At 32.0% G+C, this 26,067-nt stretch overlaps 5 protein-coding genes across 6 annotated transcripts; 2 read left to right on the top strand and 3 right to left on the bottom strand.

Annotated features, from left to right (window-relative positions):
- The first annotated feature begins 64 nt into the window (after nucleotides 1-64).
- On the top strand, nucleotides 65-5,105 carry LOC106792441 (ribonuclease Z, mitochondrial). The gene is made up of 6 exons (XM_014758866.1): nucleotides 65-352; nucleotides 450-1,200; nucleotides 1,312-1,652; nucleotides 1,743-2,135; nucleotides 2,219-2,568; nucleotides 2,654-5,105. The coding sequence occupies exons 1-6, from the start codon at nucleotides 209-211 to the stop codon at nucleotides 3,045-3,047; spliced, it is 2,373 nt and encodes a 790-aa protein (XP_014614352.1). The 5' UTR covers nucleotides 65-208; the 3' UTR covers nucleotides 3,048-5,105.
- Nucleotides 3,661-11,101, bottom strand: LOC106792445 (protein singed). The gene is made up of 8 exons (XM_014758872.1): nucleotides 10,732-11,101; nucleotides 7,550-7,731; nucleotides 7,153-7,396; nucleotides 6,937-7,070; nucleotides 6,545-6,843; nucleotides 6,299-6,459; nucleotides 5,678-6,145; nucleotides 3,661-5,367 (listed from the first exon to the last, which is right to left on the bottom strand). The coding sequence occupies exons 2-8, from the start codon at nucleotides 7,610-7,612 to the stop codon at nucleotides 5,162-5,164; spliced, it is 1,575 nt and encodes a 524-aa protein (XP_014614358.1). The 5' UTR covers nucleotides 7,613-7,731; nucleotides 10,732-11,101; the 3' UTR covers nucleotides 3,661-5,161.
- A 3,741-nt stretch (nucleotides 11,102-14,842) lies between these two features.
- Nucleotides 14,843-21,436, bottom strand: LOC106792440 (rho GDP-dissociation inhibitor 2). 2 transcript variants are annotated; one of them, XM_014758865.1, is made up of 9 exons: nucleotides 20,701-21,436; nucleotides 20,371-20,610; nucleotides 20,110-20,305; nucleotides 19,715-20,021; nucleotides 18,653-19,643; nucleotides 18,459-18,573; nucleotides 17,211-17,398; nucleotides 16,908-17,132; nucleotides 14,843-16,717 (listed from the first exon to the last, which is right to left on the bottom strand). In XM_014758865.1, the coding sequence occupies exons 1-9, from the start codon at nucleotides 21,419-21,421 to the stop codon at nucleotides 16,518-16,520; spliced, it is 3,183 nt and encodes a 1,060-aa protein (XP_014614351.1). In that variant the 5' UTR covers nucleotides 21,422-21,436; the 3' UTR covers nucleotides 14,843-16,517. The 2 variants fall into 2 exon arrangements, with proteins under 2 accessions (XP_014614351.1, XP_014614350.1); XM_014758864.1 differs by lacking the exons at nucleotides 18,459-18,573; nucleotides 18,653-19,643; nucleotides 19,715-20,021; ... (1 more) ...; nucleotides 20,371-20,610; nucleotides 20,701-21,436 and adding an exon at nucleotides 17,936-18,106 and having other exon boundaries at nucleotides 17,211-17,396.
- Nucleotides 21,437-22,273: 837 nt separating this feature from the next.
- LOC106792443 (phosphoribosyl pyrophosphate synthase-associated protein 2) lies at nucleotides 22,274-24,312 on the bottom strand. Its single transcript, XM_014758870.1, has 6 exons — nucleotides 24,224-24,312; nucleotides 23,818-24,004; nucleotides 23,200-23,608; nucleotides 22,806-23,078; nucleotides 22,584-22,730; nucleotides 22,274-22,479 (listed from the first exon to the last, which is right to left on the bottom strand). The coding sequence occupies exons 2-6, from the start codon at nucleotides 23,892-23,894 to the stop codon at nucleotides 22,321-22,323; spliced, it is 1,065 nt and encodes a 354-aa protein (XP_014614356.1). The 5' UTR covers nucleotides 23,895-24,004; nucleotides 24,224-24,312; the 3' UTR covers nucleotides 22,274-22,320.
- A 250-nt stretch (nucleotides 24,313-24,562) lies between these two features.
- On the top strand, nucleotides 24,563-25,803 carry LOC106792444 (cytochrome c oxidase subunit 5B, mitochondrial-like). The gene is made up of 3 exons (XM_014758871.1): nucleotides 24,563-24,836; nucleotides 24,998-25,071; nucleotides 25,279-25,803. The coding sequence occupies exons 1-3, from the start codon at nucleotides 24,755-24,757 to the stop codon at nucleotides 25,483-25,485; spliced, it is 363 nt and encodes a 120-aa protein (XP_014614357.1). The 5' UTR covers nucleotides 24,563-24,754; the 3' UTR covers nucleotides 25,486-25,803.
- Nucleotides 25,804-26,067: the final 264 nt, after the last annotated feature.

The following is a 26,067-nucleotide window of genomic DNA, read 5'->3' as shown; positions in this document are numbered from 1 at the left end:
GCTCAAGGCTGCATTGAAGTTTCATGTAAATTTGGCTTAAGGCTGCATTGAAGTTTCATGGAAATATTACTAAAGTGCAACTTGTCGACATTAGATTTTAGGTTGTGATGAATTAGTGTTGCAATCAGTATTCGTAGGAAATTTATTAAATTGGATAGAAATATATTTTAATATGAAAAACGTTCAATAATAATAATAATAAAAATAAATGTTGGTTGCTAAGAATATAACGAGTAATATTGTAAGAAAATGCCGGTCGCGGTTTTTCACTGCGGAAATAAGTAACACGCTGCAACTTGATGCTAAACACGCCATGCCATCAAATGGTACTCCAGCAGAAGTGCGCCTGCAGGTCTATTGATAATTATTCTTTTTATTCACAACTGCACAATTGTTATTTGATTTGATTTGATTACATTTTAACGTAAATTATTCTACAATTTTTATAGGTTCTAGGCTGTGGATCTAGAGCAGGAAGCACTTCTTTAATCTTAATCACAGATCGTAAGAGGTACATGTTTAATTGTGGAGAAGGAACACAAAGATTAACTACTGAGCATAAAACTAAACTGGCCAAAATAGAACGTATATTTATTACGTCTGGAATCTGGAAAAATGTAGGTGGATTGCCAGGAGTAATATTTACAATACAAGGTTTTTCCGATGAAATGAAAGATGATTGCTATATCAATGTTACAAATATAACTGCACCTAGAAAAACTAAACAAATGTTACAAATATTGAAAGATTCTAACATTATGAAAAAATTGTACGCTACTTTTGACGAACCCGAGACATTTAAACAGTATGATGATAATGTGATGACTGTTTCATGCATACCAATATATTCAAATGTGAACGATATATCTTCTAAATGTATCTCCGAGACAATAATAAATAACAGCACAGACAATGGTAGTATCATATATGCCAATACCGATGGGAAAAGAAAAACTAACGAAATTAGAACTGATAAAAGAATAAAGTTAAATACAAATGATCCACCTGTGTTGTGCTATATTTGCAAATTAAAGGACAAGCCAGGTACTTTATCTTTAGAAAAATGTCTTGCTAAAGGCATTAAGCCTGGTCCTATCTTAGGACTTCTTAAAAATGGGGAAAATGTCACTTTAGATGATGGAACCATCGTAAGAAACGATGAAGTTTGTTCTCCAAAGAAAAAAGGCCCAACGTTTGTAGGTAATCATAACTTTTTATTTTTGTTTCTATATTATTTTATTTATATTTAATATCTTATTATTTAATACTCCCCGTAATAATAATAATTAATATTGAATATTTGGTTTATAGTTGTTGATTGTCCGAATGAGAAATTCCTAGAATCATTTGTAAATGAAGCTGCTTTTGTAAAACACCAAAAAAATGCCTCTGATGAAAATGACAAACCATATTGTATAATACATTTTACACCGCAGGAGATAATTGATAATCCCAAATATAAAGAATGGATGAATAATTTCGATTCAAATACTTATCATCTAATAATAAATGAAAGCAACACTTGCTTGGGTAGCGAAGCAGTATACAAGCAGCAACATACGTTGAATTTATTAAATCCTAAAATATTTCCTTTCTTGGAGTCAAAATGTTTTCAAAATGAATCAACTGTAAACAATGAGAATCTTAATACGGTAAGTAAAACAGTTTGAAATGATTCAATGAATAAGTGATCTTATGACTACTATATGAATAATAGTAATTAAATATTTATATGTGCATAGGATAATAATCAACGAATACATTATGCTAAAACACTACAAACTATTGAATTTAGACCTGAAAAAAAGTTCCATACAGACACTAAGATCTTTATTGATCGAAAAATTTATACGAATCAATTATTGGAAATTGAGTATTTTTCTACAATGCTGGAAGAACTTCGCTCTAATATCGATGAACAAACAAGTATAGTACTTGATACAGAAGAATATCCGAAATTTGTGATGTTAGGTACTGGTTCTAGTATACCTAGTAAAGTTCGAAATACAAGTGCTATTTTTGTGAGAATAAATGAAAGTAGTAGTATATTATTAGATTGTAGTGAAGGAACATTGTCTCAAATAGCACGTGTTTATGGTCTGGCTAAACTCAATCATATTCTATCTACAATCAAGGTACATTAAATATACTAATTTACTTGGTTTTCTTTTTTAAATAATTTCTATTGATAATCAAAAAGAGATGATTTTTGTTTTAGGCAATATATGTTTCTCATATGCATGCAGATCATCATTTGGGTTTAATAGGGATTATATTAGCTAGAGCGAAAGTCACAAAAGAACCCATTTTTTTACTAATGCCAGACACTCTTAAATCATGGATGAATTATTGTTATGAACGGTATGATACCATTAAAAAATATGTTAAATATATATCAAACGGGGATCTTTTGGCTCACAAAGTGATGCGACAACATACTATATTGATGAAACAAGATCTGTGTGAGAAATTGAACATTAAGAAACTTGAAACTACCTTAGTAAGGCATTGCAATTTGTCATATGGAATTGCTTTGACTTTTGAAAATGATAAAAAAGTCGTCTACAGGTAATAATAAGAACGCTTAAAATAAAAAAATATACTTAGTTTTAATATCAATAACAGATTAAAAATTATTCATTTGATGCTCTAGCGGTGATACCATGCCTTGTAATAGCATAATACAACTAGGTATGAATTGCGATTTATTGATTCATGAAGCAACTCTACAGGATGAATTAATAAAGGAAGCAGAAAAGAAAAAACATTCAACCGTATCAGCTGCCATTAGTGCTGGCGAGAAAATGCAATCAGGTTTTACTCTATTAACGCATTTTAGTCAAAGAAATGCGAAAATGCCCGTTATTCCCGAGAAGAGTAAATATGACCTAAGCAAAGTTGGCATAGCATTTGATTATATGCACTTTACTCTATCGCAAATGAAAGATTTACCTATTTTATATCCATATCTAAAAACTCTATATCAGGAAAAGTTGACATTAGCGGAAGAACGTTTATTAAAAAAATTACAGAATGAATTCAGTTAAAATAAATAAATTGAATGAATATCCTTTTAAAGATCCCATATTGTCCTTATTATTACTAATAATCTCTTTGACATATACAGCTGCTCGAGTAATTTTAACTTCTCAGATGCAACATCAGTTTAATAACATACTAATTCAAGTTTGATATTATTGAAAACATTTTTTCTTATAACAAAGAACAATTTGAGGAAAACAATGTAAAATGAAATTAACAGTTTCCACGTCATAATTTTAAAGTAGATATCATTTTTTCGCTATATACTTTAAAACCTACTGTCCAGATTGTTGCCTAATGGAAGGCTCAAAGTTTGGAAAGAATTAAAGCATATAATATATTCATTTATTGTATATGTTACACCGTGAAAGACCGAAATTGAATAATGTCAAGATTCACATGGTTGCTTGTCAACAACACATACAAAATACGTAGATGAAATGACCGAATATTTGGGTTTATTTTTATACATTAATATTTCTGACATACATCATGACCATGCACAATAATGAATCTTGACATTTTCCAATTTCGGTTCTTCATATGGTAACATATATATTAAAAAAATCAAAAGAAACCATACTAACAGGGCTTTATATTATAAAAAAAACTATTTTCAGTCAATATAAAATTGTTTATTACATTCGTGTGTTAATAATTCTTAATAAAATTATTAATTGTATATATATATAAGAGAGATTTTAGAGTTGGAAATATCGATAGTTGCGTACAGTAGTATTTAAAAAGAAAAAAAAATCAAATCCACACAGTTTTGTAAAAATTGTACATAATTAATAGCAAAAATAGACAAAAGTTTTATATTGCGCAATGCATAGACGATTAAAAATACATGCCTATGCAATATATTGATTTGGAATAGGTTTAAATTGATGACCAATGACGATAAGTAAGTTCTACATGTTACTACATTTTATACTCATTTTCCGCTCAAGCGTACTCATCGAATTTAATTTCAATGTATTGTTATAATATATCGATATTATACTTGTTACCTTTAATAAAAAATTCCAAATGTAATAGTTTATTTTAATGAAAGCTACAGAAATTTGTGCACAAGTAAATAGTTGCAGAAAATCATGGATTGATTATTTTTAACACTAATTGTTAGAGAGGAATATTTCTCATGTTTCATATATATATATCAAATGAAACACACATTATAAATTTATTTATAAAACATTAAATATTACTTTTGGTCATTGTTGATATTAGCCTTTGAACTTACTTGATACTTAAATAGATCAGTCCTTAGTTTGAGTTTAAAAATATGTGAATAAAAAAAAGAAGAAATAATTCTTTCGAATATATACCTTTTTGTTTAATAAGAATTGACAGAGTGTTTTAAAGCAATAAGTATTATGAATGTAAAGTATGCGTGTATTAAATAAAACACATCACATATTAGTGTTGCAAACAACTATGAAATATTTTCTCTTTGAAATTTGCAATTCGAAAAAGCACTTATCAAAAAAGGGATATAATTTAGTATTCATATTATAATATGCTTTTGGTAGAGAACAATAGTAGAACAAAAATTAGTCTATGACCAATGTACGCGCGCGTCTATACTCTTGTTATATTCCCCTTAATTTAAATTATGAGTAATCTATGCATATATGCTATTAAAAATGGAAAGCTTTATTAAAGATATCTCATAAATGACCCACAAAGAACATCCTCACTTTTAATACACAATTTTATCAAATATCAAATACGTATTGTCAATGTGTCTTGACGTAATTCAAATGATTTACTTTATGAAGCTTATTGCGCTATAAATTGATTGTATAGTTTATATAAAATGAAGCATTGCGTATAAAAAAGCTCGTGATAATGATTGGCTCTTAATAATTCACAGTTAATATAGCTGTCAGTCTTTGATTTATGCAAATTTACGATATCTTTTTTTGTAGCCCCATAAAGATAATTCACCATCGATATGTCGTAAATTCGTTTGACGGTGAAGTTTATAAAACTGTTCTTGGTTAAGTACATCATAGTAGGAACAAAGTTTTTGTTCTTACGTTCCCAGGTAAAAAATACGATGAGATATAATCACATCTGATGGATTATGTTTTTCCAAAAGCAGCCACCCACATTAGAATTCCCATTTTGTGGCAGAATCATAATCTGTTTCTCCTAAACGCAAAACACCATTTTTACCTGCAGTAAGATATCGACCATCAGTAGATTTAATGCATAGACGAGATGGTTCACGCATTTCCAAGTAAAAGCCATCAGATGGTATATCAGAATCAACAGTTACTCCCTCACTATCTGCATGCCAATATTTTCCATTTTGTCCTAGATACAAAAAATAATGTTTAATATTAAATAATATAAATATATGAAATGTCACAATGAGAGAGAGAGAGAGAGAGAGAGAGAGAGAGAGAGAGAGAGAAGAAAATAATCAGAATCAACAGTTACTCCCTCACTATCTGCATGCCAATATTTTCCATTTTGTCCTAGATACAAAAAATAATGTTTAATATTAAATAATATAAATATATGAAATGTCACAATGAGAGAGAGAGAGAGAGAGAGAGAGAGAGAGAGAGAGAGAGAGAGAGAAGAAAATATTGAAATTCAAATGACAAAATCAAAGTATTACCTTTAAATCTAACAATGTCACGTTCACATCGTTCAACGCGAATTGTCTCATAACTAGCTTTATTGCACTCAAGCTTGGGGCTAGTTGTACTTTTAGGACCTACAAAGCCTTGCTCACATCGAAGTACTAAAACTGGTCTGTTTATCAAATAGAAATAATATTTACAAGCATCCGAATCACTTCCATTAGTAAGTTCAGCATTTGCATAAAGGTGGCCAGAACGTTTAGTAGCTATGAATTTGCCATTGTTAGCACGCAATGCCACCGTACCATCTTCTTGCCAAACAAGATCAAATAGAGCATTCGAAGACTTTTTGTGATCAGCAGCTTGGATGCCGCCACCAGCTTCCAAACTCCAATAACGATCCTGCATTGTACGTACGTACCATCGTTTTGTGACACGATCGAATTCTAATTGAAATGTTTCATGACCAGAAATTTCATCTTGATTTGCAGTTACATCCACTCCTGAAATATTCGCAAATAAATAATATTCGATATGCAGAAATGCATATGGTATATTTAAAAACAAAAAATGTAAAAAAAAAGGCCCTATAAGTCAATTTTTAACAAAGTTATGGCTATTTGAAAAAAAATATATCTTATAATTGTAAAATATACCTTGCTTTACAGAAACATATCGCTGATTTAGAGCAGCAACAAAGGAGGCCTGTGGAAGAGATTCTTCCAAAGAAAAGAGTTCGTCGCGCGTTACGGTTGTGGATCTAGACTTTAATACAGCCTTGCTTCCAATCGGTGCTAAATATGCGCCATTGATATCTCTATAATTAATTAATATTGCATTGAAATATTACTACATGAATATATAGAAATATCTATAATAATATAATTGTATAATATAAAAACCTCAGTGCAAGTAGTCCTGCATGAAATTCAGCCGCAAAAAGACAGTCTCTGGTGCAACTATCTAACAATTTACCATCGCGTGCAAGGTACTTATTATTACAAGTATGAAGAGCGTAATGTCCACCCTCTGATTTCACGTGATCTCCATGATCATCATCGTGATCTGCCATGGCTGCGGGACGAAATTCTAAAGTAAATAAAGTATCCTCGCCCCATGGTACTGGTGCATCAACATGAATTTCATCCTGTGCTGCACTTAAGTGAGCAAAACGTTTTCTTCCGGCAGATCTAAGATTTACCTATAGTCAAATATTCAATGAATGTTCTATTCACGAATAGAAATATTTGTATTTTTCGAAAACTAACAAATAACTCAAAGATACAATTTATACCTGTGGCCTGGCAGCAAGATGTACAAGCCAATATTCTGCTTCGCCCGGAGCTTTAGCTATGCATTTTAATTCATCTTGACTAGAGCCTAGAAAATAGCCTCTCTGCGTGTTCTTTAAAGCCCAACGACCGCTTCCTAAAATTAATAATAAACATTTTAGAAAATGTTAACGTGAAATATTCATTATAGACTATATTGAAAAAAAATGAATGTCTACCATCAGAGGCCAGCTGTATTTGGAAAGCACAGCCAGGATCATTAACATCTTCCGTTTCGCAAGTCACGTTTCCAAACTGATCTACAGCCAAGTATCGATCCAAATGAGAACGAAGAAATACTTGCTGATCGCTTCCTTCCAGAGTCCATAATTGTTTCTTTTTCAAGCTTGATCCATTAGCATTGATTTTGAAGCCAAAAGTTTCAGCCGTAAGATATTTGTATTTTCCATTAATCAATCCAACCTGATTGGAAGAAAGGACAAATATATTAATCGATCCTATAAAACAAATATTCTATTGAATATCTTGTATAAATAATCAATCAAAAGTGATACAGGAGAGACAATTTTTCAAGATGAATAAGACAAAAATTATATCGCGGAGTATAATGCCTACTGTCCATCCAGATTTTTCAACACCATTTTCGGGTCCCATATTCTCCGAACCGTTGCTCTGCATTGCTTTTAAAATCAGCCAAAGTTTTAATTACTCGCTTCTCTTTTCGTATGAAATTCTCCCTTTTACGAAAGCCGTAAAGCTTTGTAAGTAAAGGAATAATCTTAAATCCGAGATTAATCCTAAAAACAAACATCAAATTCTATTATTAATATTAAATATAATATATATATATATATATATGTAAATGTGTGCAAATTATTAAAACTTAATAATTTTTGTTCAAATAATTTCAATCTTTATCGAGAGAATATGAAAGAGAATAAAAAAAGAATAAAGAATCTTCTAAACCGGTAGCGGAACGTTATCGACATATTATCTCACAATGAGATGCTTCCTTCTGCGAAGTAACTCGATGAAATCTCGCGCGTTTGCACATCCTATTTCAAATTGCGTGACATTCAAAAGTCGAGAAATTCGATAAATGAATTATAAATTGTGCGTTTATAGAAATTTCTCTTTTAATTATGTATTTGGTCAGTTTCATATTTATATAATTAATCAAAGAATTCCATAATTATCCGAATTCTTAGACAGTACGCGAGAATTAACAAGGCGTATAAAGTTTCTAAAAGAAGTTTTAGCGAAAACGGGACTTTGAAGCGAGGTGAGTGAACTGGACGCAGAACGAAGTATCCTGTGCGACCACCTGTGTACTCTGGTTTCTCGTCTATTATGACTACGTAGGTAAACCCTATACCAGAACCAGTCTTTCCGGCAGTAAATTCTCGAAAAATAAAGTACACAGAGTATATACCGCAAAAGAGAAAATAACGTATCTAGGTAGGTATGCCAATTTGGCGTGTTTGGGCTATGAAGAACAAAAAAAAAAAAAAACAAAGAATGAAAATAATAAGATGTACGTCGAATCCGAATGTCCCTGACGACTAAATTATACAGTCGTATGTTACATTACGTGCTTCGTCGTATAAAAATTGACAATTATCATGACAAGCAGTAGACACAGAGAAAGGAGAAAAAATATAAAATAAAAGGAAAAAAAGAAAAGGACGAAACTCGAATAATGCTCAACGTTTCAGCGCAAAAGGAAACAAGGAAGGATCCCCGCCCTATCCCTTCCTTGTATACGGCAGGGCGTACATGGCAGGGCGTACAGCCAGCAGGTATTGATCCTACCCATTCGACAGGACTGCTATTCCAATTCGTTCGTCAATAGTTTCGATATATACAAATGAAATCGTTTATATATTAAGACGTTAAATTAACAATCGTGATAAATCTTCCGACTAATCTATAGAGTGAAAGAGAGAAAAAACACGTAGTACCGTTTAGTTGATTCGAATGGTAATGTCATTATGATTATTGCGATTCCCTGAGTTACAACATCTATTACGGTCATTAACCGATTTCAACGTGCCGTTGTTCTACGCGTTACCGTTGATCAAGAGTAGGTTAACGTACGCATCTTACATTATGACCGCGTTAAATAACATTTCCTTCTTCGACACTCGAGTTTATACATGAATACATATGCGCATATGCAGCATCTGTTTCGGAGCAATGATGCGCAAAGAGGAAGAGAAGAATCATCGAACGGTAGTTTTCCCGATTTACCATTTACTGTTAATCTTACAATATATACGATGTATTCGTAGCCGCGTACAGCAGCGTATAACCACGACGTTCTCTTAATTAAACTAACAGAATCGGAGATTCAACTGATCGAGGTACTTTTTATATCGATTGTTCGCTGGCCGTTCATTCGATTAAATTCGATTCAATTTAAATCTTGATTATTATACAATCCTCAATGTGTTCTCTTCCAGCTACAACGATACTTTGACAATAGCATTTGTTTTTTCTTTCTTTCTTTTGAGAATTTGATATTTTCTAAAATATACGACGTGCGTCATTAATTATAATTAATGTCAGAAGTCAATTCTATCATCTATCTTATTTCAAGTAAAATATAATATTTTCCATTGCAAAGAGCGGAAAGAGAAAGAAGACCGATAGGTACACAGGTTTACCGGGACGTGAAAAAAGACGCCAAACGCGTGTTCGCATTAATGTTGAATATATTTACGAACTATAAATTCGAAAATCTAAGGAAATAGTGCCAATATTTTATAAATATTATTCGCAATAGCGGTTTCATTCGCACACAGCTTTGATTTTCCTATTATCACACGACGATACGATCGAATTTATGAAGCACGATGAAGATAAAAAAAAACCGCACGAGACGCTATCAGAGAAAACCATATAACATGCTACGTCAACATAATTATTATGGTTAGTCCGACGACTAATATATACACATCGCATTACGAGCGTTCCCTTGCGTTTTTTTCTTTTTTCCGCCTTTTAAATTTATCGAGTAACGATAAGTTGAACATTATTTATTGTTATTTATTATTTGGCTTCGTGTGATTCTAAACCCTTAGCCGATCAAAATGACATATTATTAAATTTAGCTTTTAAACGTACGTTCATTTGGAATAACAAGCACAAATATTAAGCATACATTGTCGATAAACATTTGACAATGTGTGAGAAGAATAAGATATCGTAGAAAAGCAAAGAGTTATGAGGGGCAAGCAGGAGGAAGTTAGGAAGGTAGGAAGGCAGGAAGGCAGGACTTCCGCCGGCCGGACGGCCCCACCCAGGTCCCAAGATTCGAGGAAACGAGAAATGAGTCACTGAGAAGTCACTACCCCCGATCGTCCTCGAAATATAAAACACCCCTCGTGTCATCCCTCCTGCAAAGCACCCAATGGCTATGTCAGCTAAATATAGATTGCAATGGATGTGTCTTGGTTAAACGCCAAGTGCCGAGACCTTCGATTTTCGTGCGTGCATGACCGCGTGTCTCTGTCTCTTCTTCGAAAGACCGACCCTGACCTCGAAACGTTCGACGAACTCTCGATGCCGTCGTCGTACCTAACCATTCGCGTCTATAATCGTTCTTCAAGTATAAAAAGAAAGAAGAAGAGGGGAAAGGAATATCTTCCACCCTTCTCTACCTCCAGTGTCTACCATAAGCAAGCAAAGATGGTCGCGTGTGCGGCGTCCTTTAAACTCTCGTTCTTCGTAAAAGGACGACGACGTTTGTAGTAACGTCAAAGAGAGTTCTTCACTTTGTACTTTTGATTACTCACCACTCTTCTCTCTTTCTCTTTCTCTTTCTCTCCCGTGGTATGCTCTTTCGAGATGATGTATATACTCGAGCTTAAGAGAGAGGATGGTGTACGCGCGTGAAATAGCACGAGGGGAAGAGAGAGAATAGAAAAGGAGAGAAAAAGAGACAGATGGGAAAAAGCCGACTTGGTAGATATATTTCGTACTCGTGAAAAGTGGAAATAACACAGAATAAGAACAGCACACGCGACTCGACGCTCGTCGCGCTACTGAGGGCCGACGAGCGTCGGTTCCGTACGCCAGGATGCTCGGTGGCGCTATTGCTATACGCTGCTTGGGTGGGGGAGACAACGAGGGGTTCGTTCGTCGTTTCTTCCTTCCTTCCTTCCTTTTGCCTTGACAGAGGAAGAGAGAAAGAATAGGCGCATGTACGTACGTACGTACACCCGAGAACGCGCATCCGACTGTCTTTTTTCTTTTTTTTTTCTCCCTCCCTCGGCCCCCTCTCTCTCCCCCTCTCCCGCTAGAAACTGGTGAACTATGAAGCTGCGTTGGATCTACGATCACGCGCGATTTTCACGGAGCTCGTCGCTCCTCTTGACGACGGTGTGCTGCTGCGCTCCCTCCACCGAAAGCTCCAGTACGGATCGATACGGACGAGAGCTGTGTCTCGTTACACCTACTCATTATTAGTAGTCGTCGTCGTCCCTCTCGATCGAGTCCCTTCTTTTGTTTTCTTCTAGAAACATTTCAAATACGCCACGACGATATTCTCCCGCGTGATCGATGAACGATGAACCAGGAAACTTGATGATACAACAAGTCGACGACCGCCGCGCGACGATGACTTTCTTCGCTCAAAGAGAAATCGTTATTAAGCGTTCTTCTATCATTTCCATAATTATTTGCGGTTCGTGAATGATGTCGATCTAAAATTAATATCATATTTTTCGCTTAAAAAATAATATCCAATTTTCAATGATACAGGCTCACAAAATAATAGTATAATAAAATTGATTGGAACTTACATAAAGGATTTATTTATATGGTATGTCGTGTCCAATTAAGGAATGATCGTTAATTGGGCTAAATAACTTTGTAATTTAATTTGATTTAGCTCGCGGGAAGCGAGTTAAACTTTTCGAGCGTGTCTAATGAGCACCGCCTTCTCTCGACTCAAGGAGGAAACAGTGCGTTTTCGAAAAAAAAAATTTGCACGAATTTATTTTGTTCGTGATTTAGTTGAAACTATTTACAGTTACCTTTTTCTATCTGACCGCACAACAGATCGTGCGATTATTCGACACGATTCTTGATTGTTTCCGTTTGCTTCCCTTACTTTGAACTCCTCTATCTTTATCAATTTACATTAATCACGAGCAACGGCGATGGATTGATATGCTATTATAAAACGAATCACGTTTATAAAAGTACATTCCTAAAGCTAAACGGACACAATGAATTTAGTCGTCTACATTGTCTCCTCTTTACTAGGAAGATGAAAGGTTAGTCTCTCTTTGAGAACTTGGTGTCATTATACATTTGTATCCACAGGAAATGCTCGAGTTTCCATGAGCTCTGCAAATGCAACAACAACGGTGGTGCTCGTATCGCGTGCTAATACTTTCCAGTATTCCTGAAAAATAAATACAATATTTAACATATGTACACGTACATATATGATTCATGGATTTTCCCCTTTTAAATGGATTTTCTTGAAGAATACTTTCGAGATCGCAAAACAATCGTTAACAAACTGTAGTGTACTTTTCTGAATATCCCACCGTCCGTAGAGTTTCTCGTATTGAGAGCAAGATAAATCATCAACCGTATTTTGATGCGAACCGCAACGATGACGGATGAATTGATAAAACGAATTGTCTTTTATATTCTCGTTGATAGACGTTGCCAGATACGAACTCGCATACTCGTCGTGTTTAGCCAAGCATTTTCTGAGAAATAAGTACACACTCAATTTAAACGAGAATTTCATTTCGTTTAAGCTTTTTTGCTTCGATCTCTATATAACATATATGCATACCGATTTCGATGGAAATGTCTCTTTCCATACGAAGGAATCTCTTTGTTCTTCTCATTATGTTCAATTTGAAAGCTTAACCGCGAGAATATTATATCACAAATCTTTTCTACAGAGGTAAGCCACGCTTCGGAAAATTTCCAATCACCCGTGGAGCCTTCGAAAGAGTTTTCTTCGCCTATTCGCTCAGCAATATACTCGTCGATCGATTTATCGATCCTTCTTTTATATTCCATTAAATGTTTCACGTTCGAGCCTATTTCAAACGAGCATCATTACATGATATGATGTATAACTCGAAAGATATATTGTACTTGAATTTTTCTCTTCAATTGGAACATAAGAATGCATAAAAAGAAAAAATACGATCATAAATATCATTTATTTACAATTAGTAATGACCATAAAAGTGATAACGCATTATTGGTGTGATATCTCGTTATGGCTTTATTCTACATTGTTTGCAATTAAAAGCTACAAAATCTAGATCCATTTTTCAACAGAAAAACTTTGTTGACTTTAATTCAATGAATTTGAGACAGATCTCTGAAAGGGGTAATAAAATAAAGAGTTAAAAAATAGTCTAACCTCTTTTCAAATAATCGCGCGAATCCGTCGATTGTTCCTCGGCGATGATAATCGGATTGCTTCTCCTTGACGTATCTTGCGATATTAATTTCGTCGTACCTCCGGTTTCTTCATCTTCCTTTTCCTGAATATCTTTACGAAAGGTTTCAAATCTTCCTTTCTCTTAATTATAGGAAATTTACGATTATGAACAAAAAATTACATTCTCAATGATTACCGTCTATAGAAAAACTTTGTTCCTTCACCGTTTCCTTCCCTTTCGATATCTTCATGATATCACTACTGTCTTCCGAAGATTCGATTTTCAAAATTGGCAAGGAAAATCGACCGTTTCGAGAAAGTATTTTCATATTCGTATCCATTCTAGTATCATTCAGGTAACCGTTATCTTTTTGACCAACATATTTTTTAATCTTCTTTGTAGGAGATCCTATACATTGACTTGGAATATTCATTTTTAAATCTTCAACTCTAAAATCCTGAAAAAGATCTACTCTTTCCTTACTCGCGCTATATTCATTCAAATTACTTTCGAGACTAAACGATTTTGAATTTGAATTTTCTCGATTTGGCGCATCGATAGTTACATTTGAATTTAGACTATCGTTTTTTACACAAGTAGTACATCTTTTCAATTTGCGAAGCGCCAAATTTTGAAGGCACACTTGAATCTTTCTATGAACTTGTTCATTCGATTTTACGTTTCCCTCCATTTTTTTCTCTCTTGTTTTTTTTTTTTTTTCAAAGAAAAAGAGAAAATCCAAAATTTTACAAATCTTTAATGTCACCTGTCGTTACGTCTAATCGATTGGTACACAATGAAATGAAGTGATATTATTAGCGAAAAAACGCATGACTTTTATAAGAGCATATCTTCAATTAAAATTATCAAGATATATGATTTTCAAACAGAGATCGAAAGACGTGGAGAGCTTGTGATGATATATTGACTTCCTCCATGATTGAAAAACATCGAACGATGGATTGTAATCGATAGTTCGATGACGAAACGATTATCGAAAATATCGTATCGAAATCGATTACGAGTATGTGGCGCGATATTTAAATGATCTTACGCCTGCATGCATAAATGTCTCTATAGCATTGAATAACATTTGGTTAATCAATTGTTATCGAAACGTGTCTTATCAAAATAAAATGAATACATTCTTTTGTTTTGTTTTCTATGTGTTTTACACATGGTCATTATTAATTTTTTAGATTTCTTTTAAAAATTGTGCACAATGGTTCAGTAAATTTCGCTGCATCAACGAGACGATTCTGTGAGAAACGGAACATTTGAAATTGTACACTATATTTGCAACGGACATACATTTTAACAGCTTACTGACTCGTCTAAGAATAGGCGGCGACTATAGAATATTCAAGTGGAGGATATTCCTGACCGTGACCGTGACCATGACCGTGACCATGACCGTGGCCGTGACTAACACAAGTTATCTATGCAGTCAGTGTCATCCACAATGCTTGTCAGATATTTCATATCAAGTGGTATGATATTTTTATTATTAATGGACATACTTCAACAAATAAATTGTATTTCCGCGACGACAAATGTCAGCAGCTAGCGCGTTAGCGTTTTACAAAACAAATAATTACAATTAATTAAAATAATAATAGTGATTAGCAAGAAAAGATGTCTGGAAGAGAAAGGTATAAAATGTATATTTAATATACAGCAACTATATTAACGATTACAATATATAATGCACCGCGTAATACAAATAAATACACATAATACACATGAGAGACAACAAGCTACTAGACTCTGCAATCATAATTTGCAAATCTTGCGACATACCGTTAGGCAATACATTAAAAAATGATTATTAATATAAAAGACTAAAGAAAGTAATAGTGTGCAAATAGATCATACGATAGCATTTTTACATGAAAAATATATTACGAAATAATATTTAACAAGAGATATTAGATATAACAGAGGTTTCTTTCTGATCACATATTTCTGGGAACGCCTCTTAGATTTTGAACGTTCATAAATTTGTATCTATTGCAGCATTAGCAACTATGATTTTGTTGTGAGGTATAAAAGGTCTATTCTACATTGTTGATAATTATGTTACATTAGGTTACGAATAATCTTAGCATATACAAAGACATTATTTAAAATGCTGCACAGTCTGTACTGAATGATCCATCGGATATTATCATTTTTACAATTACTAATGTATGTAATGTGCGCTATCCCTTGTGATGTCAACATTCTAATATCCTTTTGTATTAATGATAAACCTATAAATGAATCGCCAAAGCTATTCCCCAATTTAATGGGCTTATAATAAAGATTATAATTTTCTATGGAAGCTCACAAACAGAAAATTTATAATATCAATGTATTTTAATCATATTTAGCCGTGATGCGCATTCGATTTAATTTTGATAAATATACACATACTTTAGTAAGATACTTGTGTACTCTTACAAATGATCACTCAAATAGGAAGCAATATAATAAACTCTTTGATAAACAATGTTTAATAATTTAGAGTTTATATACTTTTTATAATGCCACTCGATTTAATCCTTCATCTTAATAGAAGTATAAATTTTATTTTTATGCGATATGATATCCAATTATTAAATTCAAATATTATGTATGTGTAAACTTGAACGCCTTAAAGATCGTGCTATCCAAAATCCTTATAATTTGTTGTTGTTGTTGTTTTTATTTCTCTTTTATTTTCAATAGATAAATATCACCGGATCATTATTGTATATCATTTAAATTATTCATTCACAAATTATATAATACTTTCCACTTTTAAATACTTCAACATTTGACACACCTGTAGATTAATTCTAATCTACAATGCGGTACATTTATCTACCGATCATTCGTTATAAACACAATGAATTCTACTTTGCCAGTCAAACATTTGTGAATAGTTGATTATAAATGGGTAAGTGAATGCTAAATAAATACCAATATATGTCACTCTCTCTTCTCTTATTATTTAGTATGTATAATTAATTCTTATGGTATCACCAACCACAACTCAAAATCATTCGAAACTCATCAAAGTATATCTACGGTGGTATTTCTTCTTATCCTTATATTTATAATTGCGAATGATTGTAAGGTTAAAAATCGTTCTCTCATATTTTCTTTTTGTTCTTTAATGGAATGACAGCATAGATTTATTCTTTCCAATCTTTTTTAATTTCAAAAGACCATTCCCATTTCAGATGTTCGTGTTTATCATCATCAGTGAATAAAGAACTAACACTGTACGAACCTCGTGCCATAACTCCTGCGGGTGCATCTTCGGCAGGAGTGGTATATGATTGTACTTCAGTTTTTGGAGGATATGATCCAACCATATGTGCCATTTTGTCCACTATAATAAAAAATATGTGATATTATCAAATATTATAACTTTATATACATAAACACACAACTTTCCAGTTTGTTTACCTGTGACTCCTATTAGAGAAAGCATATACAAATGAATAATACTAATATTATTATATATATAGAGTGTGACAATATGCATTTTTAATAAGTTAACAAAATAAGAGAAAACGCACCTGGTACACCTAGGCGATAAGTTTTCTGGACGTATTTTAATCCATGTACAATTTCACGCTGCACAATAAAATCAATTCTAATTCTGTAACTAACTCCTTCTTTGATAACAAAAGTTTGTTTCTTTAATTGCGATAAGTCACCAGACAAATCCAATTCCATATCAGGACGGTCGGCTACGCAAAGTGCTAATTTCTTAACTATTACTTTTCTAGGATCATTGGGATCTACGAAAATATATTATTAACATATTATGGTACCTCTAAGATACTCTTCTTAAGCTACATATAGATAGAGATACGTACCAACAATCACACCACCAGCTTTTGCCTCTCCCAACAGCGTCTCTTTATATTTTCTTAAACTTTCATCTTCCTTATCCGCTTCTAAAATTTGTTCAATCGTCTTCTCTGGAGGAGGTTTATAATTTGATTCGACTTCCAATTCATCCTCCACGACATCCACGTGATCAGTAGTAGCATCGGACATTGCTAAAATTACAATACAATAATATATATATATAATGGTGTAATATATTAGAATAAAAGATTTTTCATTTTGGAAATCTTTGTACTAATAGTGCTCTCATTAAAAGATAGAATACTATTACTATAAAAAGATCCATGAATTTAAGTAATATATATTTGCGTGTACATGGGTGTACACAGAGAGACGTGTACGCATAGACGAAATATATATATTATGGAATCACCGAATATTTTTAGAATGCTTAAATTTGATCTTAACGAACTAAGAAAGAAAGTATGTATATCGTTCAACTTATCATACGCTGACGAAGATCGTACCAATATGTAATAATCATTGAAATGAGAAGAACCGGACAACTATATGATTAAATAACAATCGCTTCCAAATATGTACATCAATATTATACTGATAAAAAAGAAAAATAACGATGAAGACAAAATGCAAATCAACTGTTTTGCTCGATTGATAAGCGTATACTCTATGGCAATATAGTTTTCCTGGAGAAAAGTATATTCGACCTAATTCAATTATTCATACTTACCGAATAGTTTGATTGTTGAACAAATGAATAACACTATAATTGATTCGTTTCCAAAAAAAAAAGGCTATTTGGTATTAGCGACGAATATTAATCTTATTTGTCCTACCCCTCTTCTCGCTGCTTTGGGCTTTGGCAAGCGGAAGATACGAACAACATGGCGACAACTAACAGGGCGGGTACTTCCTGTTATCTCTTAGAAAGAGGTTATTTTTCTCTTCCAACAATATCTAATTCAATAAGATAATCACGTAAATTTACGTGCAAATAAAATCTTTTTTAAATAATTAGTGGTATAATATATAAAAGCAACACTTTTTTAATATATGTGATAAATCAAAATGTGTGCACGCGTAAATTTTATCGAATTTTTTTTTTATTTTATTGAGTTTTTTTTTCCTTCCTACTTAAGTGACAAATTTTATTATTCTGAATAAATTACACGTACTTTTTAAACATTATTCCACGGTCAACAAAGTTTAAAAAGTATTCAGTATATGTCTATTAATTGTTTTTTAACAATTCGTGACAATGACTTAAGATTATTTCTATACCAGTTTGGTTTCTAAAGTTTGTTTGACAGTTTTTTAACTTTTCAACCAATAATTCAGGGTAAATCCTTGCCAAGTGTATCAATACATCTGAAAAAGAGATATAATATTCATTATTTTTTTTCAAAATAAAAATATATTAGAAGATTTTATAAAGCGGAATATTTACCCAATACAAAATTTTGAAACTTTGGTTCCGGATCGTCTAGGTGTATCAATACTGTTGTATAGAGGGAATCTATATAACTTTTACAACAAATTATATTGTAATCTTGTGGAATAGTAAACCATACTTCTACAAGAGCTTCTAGAGCTGCCCATCGTATTTCATCGCAACCGTCATCTAATCTTTTCAATACACTCGTGGATACTTTATGAATATGATCTTCTTTTATGCAAGACAACTTATGTCCAATTGACATCATATAATAAATAGCACGCAAAGAATAAAGCCTAGTTTTTTTCATATTATCATCGACAAGCGTAATCAAAATAGGAATAATTCTATCGAAAATGGATAAATAATTTTCTATGGTAGAAAATATTGTGATTTTACATTCACTCGTTTCCTTGTCTATTTCTTCATTAACAATAGCAATAGAATCTTTGACATGCGTGGAATGAATATCATTTTGTAGAAGAGCACACAAACATGAAATAGAAGCTGTACGTAATGCTTCAGATATTCTACCTGCTGACCAAATGAGATTAGGAATAATGCATATTTCTAAAATTTCATTTACAAATTTAGCAAAATCTATGATGCATCGGAGAGATTGCTTGTTGCATAACAAATATTCAGATAGTAATATTAAATATAACAATCGCAATTCCATGTCTGTATTTTTGGTCATAATATCCTGTAGTATCGGTAGCACAATATCCATATAATTAGCAGCAGCGATCGAAGTACGTATTAAACATGTTCGAAATATTTGATGTTCTGGACTATGTGTTGTCCACGAATCACAATTATTACAAATAGACATTAGTATTGCTCTCATATGATGAAGAAACAGATCTTCTGTATTTTTCAACGATTCTATGCTTGCGAGCACATCAAATAATCGATCTGCTTCTTTGGAAATAAACTTCTCTGTACTCATAGCCAGACAAGTAAATATGACAGTAAATAAATTCTCGGAAATAAGGACGCATTCCTGAAACATTGGTTTTCTCTATGATGTTATCAATTTAATAGAAATAAATAAGTTTAAGAGAAAAGCCAAACCTTGTTGCATACTGTTAAAAGAGAATCGCAGCAAGATAAAAGTTGTTGCTGGTAAATACGTTTTTTGCTACGGCTAATATGTGATTGTTGTAAGAAATTGCTGATTTTTTCTATATGGGGTAAAAGAATATTTTTTTCTGTACATCTTATAATAGCAGAAAATGCTCTTAAATGACCTGCTGTAGGTGAGTTTTCCAACATTGGCAATACTAAATGACAATAAATTTGTGGAGGTACAAAGTATCCTAAATATTCTGCTGCAATTTCTATATTATCCACAACTCTTTTATCTTCATCGTTGCAAGCTCTGTTAGAAAAAAAAAAAAAAAAAAAAAATAGTAAAAATATAATTAAACAATAATATAATAGTTAAGTAAAGAAAATGTTTTATATACCTATAAATTGCTGGTAATAATTTTTCTATATGTTGAGTTACGTATTCTTCTGCGTTTAGTATTAAAACGCTAAGTAATTGTGCTGAACGAAGTCTTATATCAGCCATCCAGTCATCAAGTTCACGTGTTATTCCATTAACAAGTTTACATAGATTTTCTTGAACTATAGTACGACATCCTAAATTTGGTCTGGTAACTGAAAAAACAATGTTTCAATGAATATTATGTTACATTACTGTATATGTTTAACTGAAAACATACTATTAGGTGGATAATGTTTTGGTTTCTCTACGAGAAAGTCCATTTTATCTTTAAACTTTTCGTCACTTTGATTTTCTTTTATATACAATTGACCTGCTTTGTCCCACATTTTTGCTGCCGAAATACGTATCATTTCTATTTCATCATAAAAACCCGTTAAAATAAGTGGAAGAATTTTATGCCACCAACTGTATCTATCTCTTAACTCTACTAGCCAATGTCCTGCTACTTCTATAACAGCTTTATACAGTCATTAATTATGATGTATTATTGTCGAAACAAATTATTATTATTAATTGTGCGTATGTGCGTAATATATTAAAATGTTACCTGCTCTAACAACTCCACTTTGATCAAAGAGTCTTTCAGCTAAAGGTGTTGCAATTTCTTCTATAGATTTGCTATTACCGTATTGAATAGCATCACCAATTGTTTTAACAGAAGCTACTCTGACTCTATAATGTTGATGACTAAAATTACTTAATATTGGTTTTATTAGAGTTTCAGAATAGGTATAAAAATGCCTAGATACAGTTTTTCCTAATTCTGATATACATTCACAACTTTCTCTTTTAGCGTTGGGATATTTATCCCTAACAGTTCTTGCAAGAATTCCTGTTATCTCATCCATATATACAGAAATATGGTCTTTATATTTTAAAATAATAACTTTTAAGAGAGTAATACATTTTAGCCTTACTTCTTCAGATGGTTCTATATATTCTTCTGGACTTAAGCGTCTTGACAATACTGGAATCACATAAATAATATGTTTGTCATGAGGAGGCAATGAATTCAAAAACTTCTTTAACAGTTCTACGGCACGATCTCGACAAACTTCTGCTTGGTCATTTAACAATCTAATCAATGGTCTATTTAATTTTTCCCATATTTTTAATAAATTATCAGTATCCAGGATTTCTTCTCTTTCAAATATTGCCTTTAGAATTTCGTTCAAAACATGCTTTCTTCTTTCCTTATTCTCAGCTTGTAATAACAAACAAATTCTATTTAAACCAGCTTCAGTTTCAGTTTCAATTTCCAGTGACATTTCTCTTTCAATAATATTCTTTTATTTCTAATATTTTCTTATTAGTTTTCAATTAGAAACTTTTGCTTATATTCAGCTTCAAACTATATTTAAAAAATAGGTATCAAATGAAGATGATAAATATAATCTCGTAGGACAGCAATTATTACCATGGTTACAGGCGTATGTATTGAACTACTGATTTCTCTCTACCACATACACAAATCGCAACATGCAGCAATTCTTTACATTGTTACGTATACATGTTAAACCCAGAATCTTAATTCAATAATAGACATTTATTCATTTTGGATAATAAAATACATAATATTTTCTAATAATGTAAAATGAATAACATTATTAACATAAGCGTGATATGGCAAACATAAAAATACTTTCATGTTTTACACAAGTCAGTAATTATGTCATTTCTTCTTAACACGATTTAAACAACATTTATACCAAATTAGTTTTTGAAAATGATATCTGTTTAAATGAAATATATTCTGACTTTATGGGTAAAACTATATAATAATTCCATTCATGGATAGTAAATAATAAATTAGAAATTTGCTCAGGTTGAGTGATTAAATTAAAAAATATAAATTACATTATGTAGCATACCTTTTATCTCGTATATCGAATTTATAATTCTTGAACTTTTACAATATTTTATCAAATTTTAGAAATATCAAGTGTAAGAAATAAACTTACATCTGTTGGTAATTAAAATATTTCATCCTTTTTAAGAAATAATTTGTGAGTTATAAAAATAGTATGCACAATTAAAACGTAGATATGTTTTACATTATCCCAATATTGAATAATATGAAGTATTCAGCCATTTAATTGAAATTGAATTTTATGTTTTTGCTAAATTTAGATTTTTTATTGTAAATTATACAAATATCTACACATTTTCAATCTTCTAATGTAACATTTTTAAACAAATAAGACATAGATTCTTTGTTGTGAATGCGCCGAATAGCTTCGGCTAGTAAAATGCTTATGTCAACAGTTTTGATTTTTGGACATTGCATTTTTTGTACGTCATGAGGTACAGTATTGGTCACAACAACCTGAGAAAAATATTAAAATCCAACTAGTTTGTCACACAGTAAATGTTTCTTATGCTATTAAAAGATTCGACTTTGTTAAAATGAAATGCAGAAGAATTCATTACCTCGTCAATTGGTGACTCTTCGATAAGTTTAGGTGCATCAGAACTGAGCAAACCATGAGTGGCTAACACATAGATTTTATATGCACCTCTTTCCTTAAGTACTTCAGCCGCAGCTACATAAGATTGTACATCATCTATCATATCATCCTAATGAAATGAAAATAAATATATAATTATAAGAAGTTAAGTATATACGTATTAATTTGTAGAATATCTTCTTACCACCATAATGGCAATGCGTCCTCCCACATCTCCTACAACATTGATCGGAGGCTTTTCTTTAGCAGGATGCATAGGTACACCCACGCCTACCTCCATCGTTCTTGAAGCTAGTGCTGGTGGAGAATAACGTCCATCGTTCATATCCGATTCGGCCTCTCTTTGTTCTCCGTGTATAACTGCTATTCCTAGACGCAATCTTTCTGCATAGCTAGTTGCTTTTTTTGCGCTTCCTGGATTTCTTGCAACGATTACAGAATTGTGATAATCAGGTATCTAATAATGGCAGGAATATAGAATATGAAGTAATAGATATCCCATTATTATTGATCCAACGTAAAGAAGAAGAATATAGCTATGGAAGAAAATATTTAAATATAACAGAAATCGTACTCACAGATTCTTGAATATATTGTAATAAAAATGGACTGGCTCTTAAATTATCTACAGGAACATCAAAAAAGCCTTGGATTTCTTTTTGATGCAAGTCCATAGTAATTATATGCGTTAATCCGCTTTTGCATAACATCTTTGCTAAGAGTTTGGAAACTATACAACCACGCTTACGCATTTTACATTGTTTAGAATAAGGTAAATAAGGAATTACTCCGACAATATTTTTTGCTGATGATGTTTTACACGCGTATGCCATGATCAGGAGCTCCATTATATTATTATTAACATCTTTTGTACCAGTTTGAATTATATATAGATCTTTACCTCGCACAGAATCACTTATTTCAACCATAGTTTCACGATTCGATTTATGGTATACGGAACATCCACCATGCTTTACACCAAGACGACTTAAAGATATAAAAAAAAAAAAAAAGGACGAAAAATACTTTAATGTAAGAATTTTTGTTTATCAAATTGTGTAAACATAAGTATTTTATATGATAATTAATTTTGGGAATATATCCAATTACGATAAAGTAATGTAGTTAATCAAGAGAACATAATTATCTCTTACGTAAAAAGATGGAAATGTAAAACTGATTAAAATATAACTTACTTGGCGATTAGATTAGCCAACTCTGGATGTGAATTACCCGCTATTAAAACGATATCCGACGAAACTGGTTTATCCATTTTAAAAGAAATAATTTCTTCTTCTTTTTCTCAAGATTCAGAGGCAAAAGTATTAAATATCTTCTTATTAAGGTCCTTGAAGAGATATTCTATCGTAGAAGATTATCGTGCTGCTTGTAAGAATTGAAAATTGATTAAACATCTATAATAATATTATCTTAAATCGTTTTATAGAACTACGCGCAAATTTCCATTGAATGTAATGTCGTATACTATTTGATATTCGCTATTGAAATCTAAATAATGTAATTATCGTGGGTCTATTATTATATTAAATACAAATGAAAGCTTGTAAACACAGAGTTAATTGTTTTAATTAGTCTTTTTACCAATCGTCCGAAGGAGTCGCTCACCCGTCGCTCACTGGCGCAAGTTACGTAGAACTATAGTTGGTACATCGGTCTTTCATGTGACAGAAGGGTAAAGCTCTGTAAATAATATGCGATAGAACATCTAACTAATAGGAAAAAAAAGCGTATTTTCCATCGCTTACATTCAAATACTAAATTATATTAATAAATATATCTCTTGAGATATTTATTTTCTTTCGAGATTTAACGAACGTTTCCATAGGTAAGGAACGCCATTATTTTTCCCGCGTTTCTAACACAACGAATTTTCAATTTCAAATTTCAAATTGGCGCCCTTTTTTAACACGTGAGCTTGCAACGGTTAGTTTACAACGGATCAAGCATAGTACGATTTTCCTACCACTGTCAATGGCGCCAATATCGGTGGTCGACCTATGGTGTATAAGGTTGCCAATCTTTTTTTATTTCATAGTTGGACCAGGTCGTTCATTTTCGGTCCAAGGCGTTAAAGAGGAAAGTATACGGTAGGATTTAACAAAAGTTTGCAAAATGGCATGTTCTTATGGGCGTGCGATTCTACTTACATGTCGACGTTCGATATCTTACAGTGCACCAAGATATATCAAACGAGGTAATCCATTTAAATCTACTTTTCAATTTTAAACCGATTATATTTTCTCCACTTTAGATATTTCTTAATTACGTAATATATTGATAGTTCTCAAAGTATGAGCTTTACTGTCTTGTCCGACGATAATGTAGATATAGTCAAATTTATCGTGTCATTTACAGAGTGTGCTGATCCATTGGAACATGCAACGGGAATAGAAAAACGAGAAAAACTTGCTATAGCCGCTGGCGATGAAGTAAGTTCTTGTCATTTACGTCAGTATATATGATTTCAAATATGATCTCTATTATTTTCACTCTATATTATTATTTCATTAATGTATTACATACTTGTATTATTTGCGTGAATATTATTTGACGTTGTTATCTATTAAAATTGTATTGATTATTTTTTGTATATTCTCCTCCAAATACATTGAGTAGGTCATTTGTCATATTCTCAGGATCCTTTTAACTTGAACGTTACAAAACGTGGACCTGGCACAAAAGAATGTCCAAATCTGGTACCAAGTGCATTTGATAGTCGTATGGTTGGATGTATCTGTGAAGAAGATCATTCGCATATAAACTGGATGTGGTTACATGAAGGAACTCCACGACGTTGTGAATGTGGATATTGGTTTAAGCTCGTTGAAAAAGCTCCTGTTTAATAACACATGAGAATAAACTAGTGAACTGTTTAAAATATATAGAATTAATATTATATTAGATAAGTAGAAAAATAACAATTATTTATTGCCTATCCATATTTAATTTTTCCTATTTTCGCCATGCAAACTTTTGTTAATAACAATGTTGTATGATATGAGTAGTAGATTGCATATTATTGTACTCATATATCATCTATGGATACGTATATCAACTATGTGTGATCACTTCACCTAAAATTTTACTAAATATGAAATATATAATATATACATTCATAAGTGAAGATGTTAATAAAAATTTAATAAAAATTATAGAAAATATTCCGAGAGTACATTGAAATTTAAATATATTTGTAAGCAAAATACTTAGATAATTAACAAATCGTTATCGCCATAAAATACAAAGAAGACATCTTAATTTAAATTTATAACAAATTAATGTTTATGATTATATGCTTAAAAATTTACATATAAACTACTTATTTTTACACGATATGTACACGCACAGCATCAGTCACTTTTTCAAAAAAACCGAGTTAATGGCAACACTAATTACAACTGAACGGTATCTTTTCATTTTCAATA

The sequence above is a fragment of the Polistes canadensis genome, unplaced genomic scaffold (genome assembly GCF_001313835.1).
Source record: "Polistes canadensis isolate GaletaPanama2010 unplaced genomic scaffold, ASM131383v1 scaffold_431, whole genome shotgun sequence".
Lineage (NCBI taxonomy): Eukaryota > Metazoa > Arthropoda > Insecta > Hymenoptera > Vespidae > Polistes > Polistes canadensis.
Note: the sequence above shows the minus strand (reverse complement) of the source record. Positions and strands in the feature narration are given on the sequence as shown.

Coding starts and splice junctions, on each gene's coding strand:
- LOC106792441 (XM_014758866.1), top strand. CDS start 209: ATGTTGGTTGCTAAGAATATAACGAGTAATATTGTAAGAAAATGCCGG. Junction 1,653..1,742: donor ACAATGAGAATCTTAATACG/GTAAGTAAAACA, acceptor ATATGTGCATAG/GATAATAATCAACGAATACA. Junction 2,136..2,218: donor ATATTCTATCTACAATCAAG/GTACATTAAATA, acceptor TTTTTGTTTTAG/GCAATATATGTTTCTCATAT.
- LOC106792445 (XM_014758872.1), bottom strand. CDS start 7,612: ATGCAGAGCAACGGTTCGGAGAATATGGGACCCGAAAATGGTGTTGAA. Junction 7,071..7,152: donor AATACAGCTGGCCTCTGATG/GTAGACATTCAT, acceptor TATTAATTTTAG/GAAGCGGTCGTTGGGCTTTA. Junction 5,368..5,677: donor TGACATTGTTAGATTTAAAG/GTAATACTTTGA, acceptor TTTTGTATCTAG/GACAAAATGGAAAATATTGG.
- LOC106792440 (XM_014758865.1), bottom strand. CDS start 21,421: ATGTCACTGGAAATTGAAACTGAAACTGAAGCTGGTTTAAATAGAATT. Junction 20,611..20,700: donor AAGTGGAGTTGTTAGAGCAG/GTAACATTTTAA, acceptor GACTGTATAAAG/CTGTTATAGAAGTAGCAGGA. Junction 19,644..19,714: donor TTTTAACAGTATGCAACAAG/GTTTGGCTTTTC, acceptor CCAATGTTTCAG/GAATGCGTCCTTATTTCCGA.
- LOC106792443 (XM_014758870.1), bottom strand. CDS start 23,894: ATGGATAAACCAGTTTCGTCGGATATCGTTTTAATAGCGGGTAATTCA. Junction 22,731..22,805: donor GACGCATTGCCATTATGGTG/GTAAGAAGATAT, acceptor TCATTTCATTAG/GATGATATGATAGATGATGT. Junction 22,480..22,583: donor AAGAGTCACCAATTGACGAG/GTAATGAATTCT, acceptor TATTTTTCTCAG/GTTGTTGTGACCAATACTGT.
- LOC106792444 (XM_014758871.1), top strand. CDS start 24,755: ATGGCATGTTCTTATGGGCGTGCGATTCTACTTACATGTCGACGTTCG. Junction 24,837..24,997: donor ACCAAGATATATCAAACGAG/GTAATCCATTTA, acceptor TGTCATTTACAG/AGTGTGCTGATCCATTGGAA. Junction 25,072..25,278: donor CTATAGCCGCTGGCGATGAA/GTAAGTTCTTGT, acceptor TCATATTCTCAG/GATCCTTTTAACTTGAACGT.